This window comes from Dipteris shenzhenensis, chromosome 31 (assembly GCF_047967505.1).
Source record: "Dipteris shenzhenensis isolate YYH24624 ecotype China chromosome 31, Dip_SZ_1.0, whole genome shotgun sequence".
Classification (NCBI taxonomy): domain Eukaryota; kingdom Viridiplantae; phylum Streptophyta; class Polypodiopsida; order Gleicheniales; family Dipteridaceae; genus Dipteris; species Dipteris shenzhenensis.
Window position 1 is genome coordinate 17495112 of NC_141626.1, and position 12288 is coordinate 17507399.

At 42.2% G+C, this 12288-nt stretch overlaps 1 protein-coding gene across 1 annotated transcript; it reads left to right on the forward strand.

The window, feature by feature from the left end:
- Positions 1-683: 683 nt before the first annotated feature.
- LOC147881125 (SUPPRESSOR OF ABI3-5-like) lies at positions 684-12030 on the forward strand. Its single transcript, XM_087402226.1, has 15 exons — positions 684-799; positions 1036-1076; positions 1482-2307; positions 2428-2499; positions 2688-2780; positions 2977-3056; positions 3439-3613; positions 5928-6015; positions 6099-6190; positions 6334-6402; positions 6487-6666; positions 8508-8664; positions 8745-9740; positions 11112-11308; positions 11458-12030. The coding sequence occupies exons 1-15, from the start codon at positions 749-751 to the stop codon at positions 11641-11643; spliced, it is 3303 nt and encodes a 1100-aa protein (XP_087258352.1). The 5' UTR covers positions 684-748; the 3' UTR covers positions 11644-12030.
- Positions 12031-12288: the final 258 nt, after the last annotated feature.

The following is a 12288-nucleotide window of genomic DNA, read 5'->3' on the forward strand; positions in this document are numbered from 1 at the left end:
GATTAATATTGATCGAATACTGCTCGTGGATTTCGTACAAATCCGTCAACATCATTGACATCCTTCGCCTTTTTTTTTTTTGTTAGGCAGGAGAGGCTCAAATTCATTTTTTGCTTTTAGGGTTGCGTAGTTGTCCAGATGTAGATTGTTCTGGGCTTGTGTTGTCGCAAGATTGTACGTTTCTAGGGACATGCCTATGGTCTGCATCTTATGCATTCGAAAAAGATAGCTTTTTATAGCTGCCTCTCTGGGTTTTTCCTTAGTCGCCAACATTACTGCTCGGTATCGTGTGTTGTCCGTTGAGAAGCTAAGCCGTCGTGATTTACTGGCAGACACCTAAAAGTAAAGTGTCCCTCCAGTTTTGATGCCTCAGCTGCCTTGGTGTCTGTAAGATATAGCAGAACCTCCCTGTAAGAGAAGTGTTTTCTGTAATGTCAGTGTGTGATGGGGATGTCGGTGCAGGGAAAGCTACCGTTCTGTTAGCAGTTGTATTCAAGCCGGTTGTAAAAGATAAGTGAAAGCAAGGTAGTGGTAGTGGGAATATTGGACGTGGGATATCGGGTGTGGGACTTGAAAGGCATTAAACAAGTCCTCGTTTACTGATGGAAGATCCAGTCAGGCTCCTTGTACGCTTGAGACAGTGGTGTAACAAGCCTGTGTTTGTGCATCCCTTTCAGGACAGGAACTACAAGAAAGCTGCAGACAGTCTCCTTGGCCCAGGAGGTTTGGATTCAGAAAGACTGGTGCAATGGAACCGGGGCGATTTGTGCTGCCACAAGCAAGATGGGATACTAACAGCGTATGGCATACATGATCAGATGTGGTTTTCTCCTTATTTCCCAATGCGGATGACCCCTGTTGCTTCCAAGATTAATGGGTCATATGATTTGCAACCAACACCATCCACCTTCATAAACAGCAAGCAAGGAAGCCCACAGCCACATTTGGATATCGATATGGATTACGCTCATATGAGGCATCCTCTTATATTTCTCTCCAAGGTGCTGACTACACCTTATTCTTGTGGATGCACAGGCCCTGGCGAATTACAATGGCATCCGGGATCCGGAATTCAGGTATTTGCATGACATCGAGGTGCAACAACTCTTCTTCACATCGGAGTTTATTTTCGAATTTTGGTTTTATTTTTCTGGCATAATCCTGTTTATATACATTCGGCTATTAAGGGTTTGTCAGTTGGCTGAGGATGGATCTTCTTTGAGATAAAGCTGGTTTTTAAAGTGTTGAACGTTATTTAGGTTATCTTCTATGATCGTCAGTTTCCTGTATATTGTATCCTTGCTGTTGTGCAAGGATCCACTGTCAACGGTCATGGTCTATGTTTTGCCTCTAATGTCCTGTTCTTGCTTAAATTTTCCACATTCAGTGCTAGTAAGGTTGGTCACTAGGGAGGTTCTACCCCTTCTTGCATCTTATCATCATTTGTTTGTGGTTTGCATTTTGTGTGTTGTGCATGACAGATTTGGGGGAACCTTTGGAGGCAGAGGATTTCCTGAAGGGTTTCCTGAAGAGAAATTTCCCCGAGAGAGTGCTTTTCCAAGAGAGCCTTTTCACAGGGATATTCTGTTGGAGAGAGAGGGGCTTCCAATTCCTCCACCTGTACTTGGGTTGTGGCCTCCTGCAAGGAGAAGAAGCTTGGAGGAGGAGCTAGCTATTATCCGTGGGGTGCAGAGACATGAAAAAGTGGGTTTCATTGACAACTACAGGGAAATCGACAACTACAGGGATATTGATAATTTTAGAACAGCAGAGAACTTTCGAGATGTCAATAATTTTCGAGAGCTCGAGAGCTACCGTGACTTCGAGAACTTCAGAGAGGTTGATGGCTATAGGGATTATGGAGTTGACAGAATCAGCAGATACCCTAGTCGGGATCGAGGCAGCTATGAAGGTGACGATTATGAGGATTATGACTATGATTATAGGCCACGGATATCTCATGGCAGTAGAGAGGGAAGTGGTGATTTAGATTATGAATACTCCAGACATGCAGACCGTGACTCAGACCATGAACGGAAAAGACGTGATCGTAGCAAACGTAGGCATAGGGAGAGGGATAGAGAAAAGAGAGGCAGAAGTAGAGAAAGAGACAGAAGTCCTGACAGAGAGAGACGCAGGGAACGTTCTCGCTCTTACAGCAATGATGAATGGGAGTGGAATTCCCATTCTCCTCGTAGTCACAGTCGAGGAAAGCGAGAAGGCAGTCACGAGGAAGGTCGCCACGAGTCCCGAGGTGAAAGGAGGCGAGATCGAGATGATAAGCGGCATCATGAGCGTCATATGGTGGTAAGGGTTTCTGATGTTTTATGTAATGTAGATAGTTTGAATTGAGAAGTAGAAGCCATTCCAAGTTTACTTGAGCAAATATTTTACACTAATTTTCCCTGTGATTCTGTGATGGTGTAGGCTCCCTCTGCAACACTTGTTGTCAAAGGACTTTCTCAAAAAACAGTTGAAGATGACCTGTATCAGGCACTGGTAATTTGAACATCTGTTTGTTCTTTGAGTTGCTAGAGTACACCCTTGGTTTAACTGTTTATGGTCTTGTTTGGTTTGTTGCTGCTTATGTGCGCCCCCCCCTGGGCCGCCCCAAACACCCCTTTTGGGTTTTCCCTACCCACACGTCCTTGCCCTTCTTTTATACTTGAGATACTTGGCTTGGCCAGATTGAATGGGGCCCACTCAGGCACGTCCGTGTCATCAAAGAAAGGAGTTCCGGCATTTCAAGAGGATTTGCATTTGTAGATTTTCCATCGGTGGTGAGTGCTATGTTCTCATTCTGTGCTTTTGTGGAACATGTCATAAGCAATTTAATAACTGCAACACAATCTAATTATGGTGAGCAGACTGCAGTTTAATTATGTTGCAGTTTAATACCTGCAACATAATCTAATTATGGTGAGCATAGTGAAGAAATAAATATAGTGAAGCAAACTGTGTTGTTCATCATCTCAGGAGGCTGCAAAGAAGATGATGGAAGGGATTGGGGAAGATGGCTTGGTTCTTGATGGCCGGCGTTTGTTTTTTGAATACAGGTTTATTGTCTTCACCTCATAAGGTTGCTGTTTTCTTTCATAGTATATGCGAACTGATGTTTGACAAAGCCTAAGTTCTTTGGAGAGTCCAGCATTAGATATTCTAGTAATAGTTTTCTGCAGGTCTATAAATAAACTGCAGAGTTGGCAGGCGAAGTCAGAAGGGAACATTTGTTCAACTTAAGTTGGGATAGTCTCTGTAGATTGGATATGCGGGCAGTTTAGTATTTGAAATGGCATGCAATTTTTGAACCACGACTGCAGCATGCACTTTCATGTCGGGCCCTTGGTTTTGGAGAAGGGATTTTCAGCTCCCAAAGAATCTGCTGAGGTTGACAGCTCTTCAGAATTGCTGATGAGACTTTGATTTTCTGAGTTACAGTAGCAAGCCAACCGGAGGTGTAGGAGCTCCTCAAGCAATGCCTTTGGGCCCATCTCAAAGCTCTATTCCTGGTGCTTTCAAGAACAGTGCTCCAGCAGCTGCTGCTACTGCTGTTGATTGGATGTGCACCATGTGTGGCTGTGTAAATTTTGCTCGGCGCACTTCGTGCTTTCAGGTATAGTTTTCTGGTCTCTTGTTCTCACATTGTGGTAGTTATGCTCTAATGGAATGCAACTTCTTGATGATACTATTGCTTGAGTGCCCGTTTTTCTACTTTGCAGGACCTTTTACAGAGTTTCATATGTTTCTCATCACATGTTTTATAGATAAAAGTTGGGGGGAAAAAAGAACTGATGCAACTATTTCTGAGAAGGGAAACACCTTCCCAGCAATCATTGGTTTGGTGTGGCGGTTTTCTGGCACCAGTTCCCATTGACCATCACTTGCTTTGTCGTCAAAGTTGGAATAAATCATAGATGCAAGGCATGAGCACATATGAAAGGGGCTGCAGTATCTGAAAGGCATGAAAATGACAAGAACGGCTTAGCAATGCTTATTGCTTGGAGGCTGCTGTCAACACCCTAACCTTTCAGCGTGTGGTATGATCATTAGACTAAATAGCAGTTAGAATGCTCCTGGTCTCAAAACCCTCCCACTAAGAGACTTTGGTGTGCAATATTGGAAATGAATATACCAAGAGACTCTGCGGGTCTTTAGAAACCCAGTATAGCTGCTTATGCTTGGGCACTGATGACATATAAGTGTTGCTTTGCTTGCTAAGTATGTCTTCCTTTTGTTTTCCATATAAGTTTTTGTTTACCTCTTTTTTCTTCTCTTTCATTTTCTCTTTTATTTTCTGTGTAGATTTAGAACAACAAAAAATCTAAATTTGTATGATTGGACTTATTCTAGTCTTACAAAGGTATACCTTTGTATGATTGAATATATTCTAGTCATACAAAGGTATATTCAACTGCAAATTTAATAAAGCAGCCATCTCTCTGTGCTAAGAGCCAGAAAATTGTTCCTAAGTATTCATACAAAATCATGTGAGTTAACTAGCATGGTCGTACAATTGTGAGGAGGCCCTACTTCAGCAATTCAGCTGCATGTAATGGATATAATACTACTCTTGGACTCTCGATCAAGTGAGGACCCTGCATCGTTTACATTGCAGTGAATGATGATGGTGGTAAATCTCATTGATCTTGAAAGTCTTTGAGGGCATGAAGAAAGGCAAGGAAGATATGAGATCCCACTTTTATATGCCTATGTAGTAGGAGATCCCTGCTTGAAAAATTTTGGTCAAGTATTGGTGCAGCCGCATGCAGTATTTATTGAACCCCCCTTAGCTTTGATGCATTTGCCAAGCTTGCATGCCTATCCATCCTTTGTCCCACATCCCGAAATGCTCTAAAGACAATTAGATGAGGAAGTAAATTTTGATGCAAGATAAAAGAATCTCTTGAAGTATTTCGACACGCGCTTTGCTTATGATTTCATCATGTTGAAGCTGCTTTTTACGCTGAAAGCTCAATTGAGGCAGCTTGTTGTTTCTGCTGAGTGGGATGCATGGCGTGAACGGAACTCTGCAGGGGCTCAAAGACTTAAGTCCATTGTCTTGGATGACCTCTTTTGGGATGATGTTCGCCTCTTGCTTTAGGTTACAAAGCCTATTCTTTTGATGTCGAGGCTTGTTGGTGGAGATGGTCCTTGTAATGGGAAGGTCTATGAAGGGATCTGTAGGATGATTGAGACCATTCAAAGTAAGATGTGTTGTATGCTTGGAGGAAGGAGGAGTTGAGGACACTGGCAACGCTGAGTGGGAAGGAGCGGGAGGTTGAGCGGGAAAGGCTGAGTGGAGAGGCTACGGGAGAGGCTAGCAGGAGGGAGCGGAGAGGCTAGCGGAAGGGAGCAGAGAGGCTAGTGAGAGAGAGAGGGAGAGAGAGAGAGAGGCTTGCATGCATCACTCGTGCATCACTCGTGTGCGTTTATGTGTGCTTATATGTATAGTAATAGTAATATCATATATGTATATTTATGTATACAATGATATTTGTATTATGTGTATATTTATAACAATATGGTTCCATGTATATGATTTATAGATGCATAACAATTGTACTCATGTGTGGTATGGTATGTACAAATGTATGCATTTGTGTATTTGCATGTATGTATACATCTATGTATACATACACACATGTATTGTACTTTCCTATGATGACATGCATAGGTAGGTCAGAACGTGTAGTCCAAATAGTTAGGGGTTTCACAAAAGTGAATTGGAAGTTCATAGCCTTTAGTCTTCACCTTCTGGAATGAGTACTGTGTGTGTATTGGAAGCTGTCATATTAAGTTGGTGAATGGTTTAAGCTTTTCAGTATGAGATAATGTTCTGGTGTATTGTTGCCAATTGGTCTTCTCTATATATATTTCATTTCTGATAAAGCATTTCAATAAAGATTCGAATGATATTGTGTTTTCAGTGCAATGAAGGACGAGCAGATGATGCCCCTTCTGCTGATGCCCCTGTTTCAACGACTGTGCTGACAGGGAAAAAGGGGTCTGAAGCAGGTGAATTGCTGCTTGATTTAATTTTAATTATTTCTTGGGGTATTTCAGTGTTTACTGAATCTTAAGCCACCCTTATTTTGCAGGTCCCACGCATGTTCTTGTTGTTCGAGGCCTAGATGAGAATGTTGATGAAGAGACGCTGCATTACGAATTTTCCAAACATGCTCCTATTAAGGTGAAGAAAATGTTGTTTATTATTTCACAATCGTGTAAGCTTATTATTTCACCATCACTATCGTGTTAGGTTACATAAGGTGGTATTTGGTTACTTGGTTGTATCTTGGTGCATCCAATGGAAATTGAATTTCTGGCATGCAGGACTTGCGTCTTGTGAGAGATAAATTCACACATGTTTCAAGGGGTTTCGCATTCATCCACTTCCAGTCGGTAAGACTGATTTATCTACGACACCTTTTTGGTCTTCTGTTTGTGGCAGTGTTATGGCTAATTCTCTTTTACTTCACCTGTCAGGTTGAACAAGCAACAAAGGCTTTGGACGCTAGCAATGGAACAGCTCTTGAAAAGAATGGACAGTTGTTGAGAGTGGCATATGCAAAGAGCATTCATGGGCCTGGTTCATCTTCAGGGAGCAATCCTCAGGCTAGCAGCCTTGCTGCTGCTGCTATTGAAGCGGCTACTTTTGCACAGCAGGTGAGTTTATGCTCTAGGGTTAGGAAATTCTGGATTGGTACAAAGAGAGAAAGTACTTCTAAATGGTACATGTATCCTTGGGGTTGCTGATACTTACACGGATGCTGCCAGTGAATTGACTGCTGAAAGTTTGACCAGTTGTTTCAAGCTGCTTTACAGCCTCAAACTATCCACTGATGAAAAACGAGCACACACACATCTAGCACCCACCCTTCATTATATAGCCTCCTGTTGCTTCATCCCTCCCTTACCTACCCACCATTTTTGTGGTCGAGTGTGCAGTCTCTTCTTGTTATTCTTCCTCCTGTTTGATTTTTGCATGTCCTGCACGTGGATTTTTTAACGCCTTATTCTTGTTTTCGGCGAACTTCATTTGCATTTCTCCTCAGAGTAGCTAGTCCCTACTATGCGTGATGGAGTTTATGGTTTTCAATCTTATGAGTGACTATCGTGAGATTGAATCTGCACTATGTTGTGTTTTTAGAGGATGAGTTTGGGAATGTTCCTGGATTCATCTAGGTATATGCTTCTGCCGTATTAGCGGACATGCAAATTTCACCTTGTGAAGTCTTCGTCCAAGTTGTAGCCTCCTGGTATTGCGATAATTCTATCTTAAATGGTGCGTTGCCCTATCCGCTAGATTTAGATGCTCGTTTGGGAGAGACTAAAATGAAATCGTTTAGACTTCACAAGCAGTTCTAGCTTGAATGAAGAGATTTGGACTACTTTTTGATTAGCCTTCTCCTTTAGTGCTAGTCTTCGTCATGGCTGAGTTTGCCCTTCACCTCCGGAGTCCCGATAGAAACTCAGTACGAAGACTTTGTATAAATGGATGCTCAAGTATGTGTGGGTGTGTGGATTTGTATGTGTGAGAGCATATTTTTATACTATGGTCTACACCCACTGTTGGGCGCTGATGACGTCAGTGGGGATGCCATAGTAGCTAGTCCCTACTATGCGTGATGGAGTTTATGGCTTTCAATCTTATGAGTGACTATCGTGAGATTGAATCTGCACTATGTTGTGTTTTTAGAGGATGAGTTTGGGAATGTTCCTGGATTCATCTAGGTATATATTTGCATTTCTCCTCAGAGTATTTATTTTTCATATGCTTGTGGAAGTTACTATATTATGTTCGAGATGCAGCTGCTTTTAATTCGTTTTCGTTCTAAGTTACTTGTAGTTTCCCGCTGGATGCCAAATTAATGATGAAGTGCTGCTATCCATTGTCTATTGAAGGAAAGTGAAGGCCGAATTATTATCTTTAGTTAGTGTTAGCCTTCTGTTATGTCTGTCTGTTCTGCTCTTTTTTCTTACTGTGAAAAGGAGGGGGATCAAGGCCCAACATGCTAAATTTATACAAGTGTATGACGTCAGTGGGGATGTCATAGTAGCTAGTCCCTCCTATGCTTGATGGAGTTTATGGTTTTCAACCTCATGAGGACTATGATGAGGTTGGAGCTGCACTATGTTGTGTTTTTAGAGGATGAGTTTGGGAATGTTCCTGGATTCATCTAGATATATGTTGAAGAATATAATGGAAAGGGACCCTGGGCATGTGCAGTCTTCTGTTATAGCCTATGATTGAGGTATGTGCTAATTGTGTTTCGCCATCATACTTGTGTGGCATGTAAGTAGACTGTGAACTGAGGATGAAAACCTAGTTGGCTCGTATTATTATTCTCAAGTTTGTTCATTTTTCCTGTGGGTTATGGCTCTTCTGCTTGCACTGTATATGCATGTTTTTGAGTGCCTTAAAAGAATTCAATGTTTGTTGACTGTTGTTGTCCCATTTACCTAGCTACAGATTGGAACCTACTCCTGTACCTGTTATTTTGCAGTATGATGCTGTAGGTTGGACTCCAAAGGAGTATGCAGGAGTAGGAGGTGATGGATCTGCTGAAGCCAGTGGAGCTCCTCAATCAGGCTTTGTGTGGGACGAGGCATCAGGATATTACTATGATGCAGCCTCTGGATTTTACTATGATGGTCATCGGGGTAAGTACTTGTGTATTGTGTAGTGTTTAAAATGCATTGGCGTGCCTACATCTACTGAAGTGTCTGTTCTTATTATGCAGGCCTCTACTATGATGGTAATAATGGTGTTTGGTACACGTACAATCAAGAAACACAACAGTATTTGCCTTATGATGAGCAGTCTGGAGCAGCTACTGAGACAGAAAATAAAGTGAACTCTGCAAAGACCCTTGGTGCAATGGAGAAGATAGATGGAAACACAACTAATGGAAACAGTTCTTCAAAGGTAGCTACCTCTGTGCCAGCAGCGACTATACAAAGTGATCTTGAAGAAAAGAAACTTACATTGGCTGAGGCTGTCCAGGCAGCTGCGATTGCCGCACAGGCTGCTGCAAAGAAAGATAAGGAAAAGATGAAAGAGAGAGAAAAAGAGCTTCGTCTTGCCTCAAAAGGTTCACTATTGGCAAGTAAGAAGCGAATAAGTGATGCAGTAAATTTGTGGAAGCAAAGACAGCAAGGTCAGGTTGCTACTGCAATTTCTACTGATGGTAGTCCTTCGATGGCAACTAATACTTCGCGTGATGATAAACAAGAGAACGCCACTGTTGCTAGTACAGGTATGCCAACAGTGGTGTCAAATCAGACTTACTCTATCACTAAGAAACTAGAAGGCTTGGTACACACACAAGAGGGGCCTGGTGTGCGTGCACCCTCAGGTCGGGGGGCTGGTGGGAACCCTTTTGGGGATAATTTTCGTGTTTCTGAAAGCAGTCCAAGTACTCGGCAAATAGATAGCAGTAGTGTGAATACAGCTACAGGTGTTGGTAGGGGAACAGGTAGAGATGTGGCCAGATTTGAGACAGTAACTACCAGTTCTTTCATGCAACCTGCTCCTATAGAAGCAAAATCTGGTGCAACTCCATTCAAGACAGATTCATCAGCTTTGGGTTCATATGGACCCCTGGCAGGAGCACGGCGTAGATTCACTGAAGCTCCACAACCTGTGTACCGAGACAGAGCAGCAGAAAGGAGAAGTCTCTATGGTTCTTCTTCAACATATGATGATTCTATGTTGGAGCTTGATATGAAGGATAAAGGTATAATTTATCTTATGTCCACAATTTTTCGTTTTGTGGGCCTTCTCCGTTAGTGCTAACCTTTGTCACGGCTGAGTCTGCCCTTGACCTCCGGAGTGCTGACAGAAAGTCCATACGAAGACCTTTGTATAAATGGATGCTCAAGTATGTGTGGGTTTGTGGATTGTAAGTATGAGAGCATATGTTTATACTACGGTCACATCCAGTGTTGGCACTGATGATGTCAGTGGGGATGTCAATGTAGCTAGTCCCTGCTATGCTTTTCAGCCTTACGAGTGACTATCATGGGATTGAAACTGCACTATGTGTTGTGTTTTTAGAGGATGAGTTTGGGCATGTTCTTAGATTTAGCTAGATATAGATAAGAATGAAATGGGTTTATTGGTCAGTACTTCATTTAAAGTTACAGAATATCTAAATGTCTTGTATCTGTGAAAGCAGCCTTTCTTCATGTGCTGGCTTTCTATTATGTCCCATCCTTGGGATAATTGCCTGGACTGAGGATTTGCTCATCACTTAAACCATATTGAAAATACAGGAAATCAAGCCTAAGGGCTGAGCTACCAAGCTCAAGTGCAGAGATACGTCCAATTGGATTCTCCAATGGAACAGGGTGATCCTTGGACCTTAAGTATAGGATCCCAACTCTTGTCTGTATTTCCCTGATTTGCAAATAAACTGAATTTTAGGGTCTCCAAATCATCCTCTTCTACTTCTATGCTAATCGTCTTAAAATAGTATTATTTAGTAATGCTTTTCATTTTGTTCAACTGGCTTGTCACGCTCTTACTGAAGTATAAGAATCCATGGTATATCTTCTTCCAAAATCCAACTGAGTACCCAACAGCCTCTGCTTTCGGTTGCAGGTGATCCTTCACCTCTTACTGCAGAAGTGTTCTCTCCCATGACTCTGATGCCTAGTGTATATGTCCCTTTCTTTGCTTTACAACATCCTTTCTGCGATATTGCATGCGTGTACATGTACAGAAACTTGAAAGTGTTGTTGCAGTGCTTAACATACCTGCCTCAGCCATGCGCATGAAAAGGCTGGTAATCGCTGTTAGATGTTTCACACCCTGACACTTTGCTGAGAACCACTCGACATATAGAGTTAAATACCCTGCGCTTTTTGCCAAGGCTAGTTTTGTATTTTGATTTTGTTTTTGTTTTTTTTGAGTGGTTTCCCCCCCCTTCTTGTTTGGAAATTGGTTCAATAAAATTGTTATGGCAACGGCAAGGGCTAGCAGGAAAACTTGAGGGCAACAGGGATAAAATAATTTTGTAGTAGTATGGGTGCGACATTAGTTGGTCGTCAGGGGTGGGGTTTGTTTGATTTAAAAATAACAATATTTTTAAAAAATTAAATCTCAGGTGTTGGAGCAAGGGGACGAGGCTTGGACATGCCATTTCCTCCTGGAGTGGGTCCAAAGGGGGCTGGATCTATCTCAGGATCTGGTTTGGGGGGTCCAGAGGCACAGGCTTATGAGGTGATAACATCGGAGAAAGCTATTGATGAAAGGAATGTAGGCAACAGAATGCTGCGAAACATGGGGTGGCAAGAAGGGTCGGTAAGTATTGTCAAGCAGTCCTCCTTAGTCGAGGAACGATTAAGTTAAATATGCAAATTGTTGTACGTGTAAGGTCTGCGGGAAACAGGTGCTCCATGTATGAGTTTGTGCACCTAGGCTCATCTCTTCCTGTTTACTGCAAACTTTAGGGGCTTGGAAAAGATGGAAGCGGAATAGTAGAGCCTGTTCAAGCTCTTTCAACAGAAGAGAGGGCTGGACTTGGAAGTCAAGGTCAGCATCGCAAGGTGGATGCCAGATTTGAGACACAACCTGGAGACAGTTATCGTGTTGTTATACAGAAAAAGGCACTCGCACGCTTTCATGAGATGTTGTAGTCTCTGCAGGTAATGAGGCCTCAAAGTCTCTGGTTTGATTCCATTGTATTTAATATTTAAATCTCACCTTCTTCAAGCCCCATCCTGGCCTATCCATTGTGTAACAAATGCTTTTCTACAAGGACGACCTCAACCTTCGTGGAATTCCTTGTATCCTGCGTCGGTTAGCTCAAAGTTAATGGAGTTTAAGGCATTCTTTTTTTGGAATGGATTCCATTCTCTATTCGGGTTTCATGGAAATGTGAGCTTACTTTTTGTATTGTTACAAGGTAATAATACTATCGTGGAAATAGTGCCTGAGGTCTATCTATTCATATTCAATTAGACATGGTTTCCTGGGTTCTCATATGGAGCTGTGAAACTACATTTGTAAACTTGGTCCCCAGTTAAAATTATGACAAATTTATTTCGTTCTAGGATGCCCTGCAGATTTGTGTGGGCACAACTTCCTCAATTCTTGGGTCTTTTTGTTCGTGTGCAATGCTTAAATCTTGTTATTTTCTCATAATGCACTAGGTTGTGAGGTTCATGCCGGTTCACAACAGAAAGTCAGAATAGTTCTTGCACGATTAATCAAGGAGTCCAGGAATAGGAAAATTTGATATCGATGCATGGGGATTGCGTTGAATCTAGGAAATTGATATT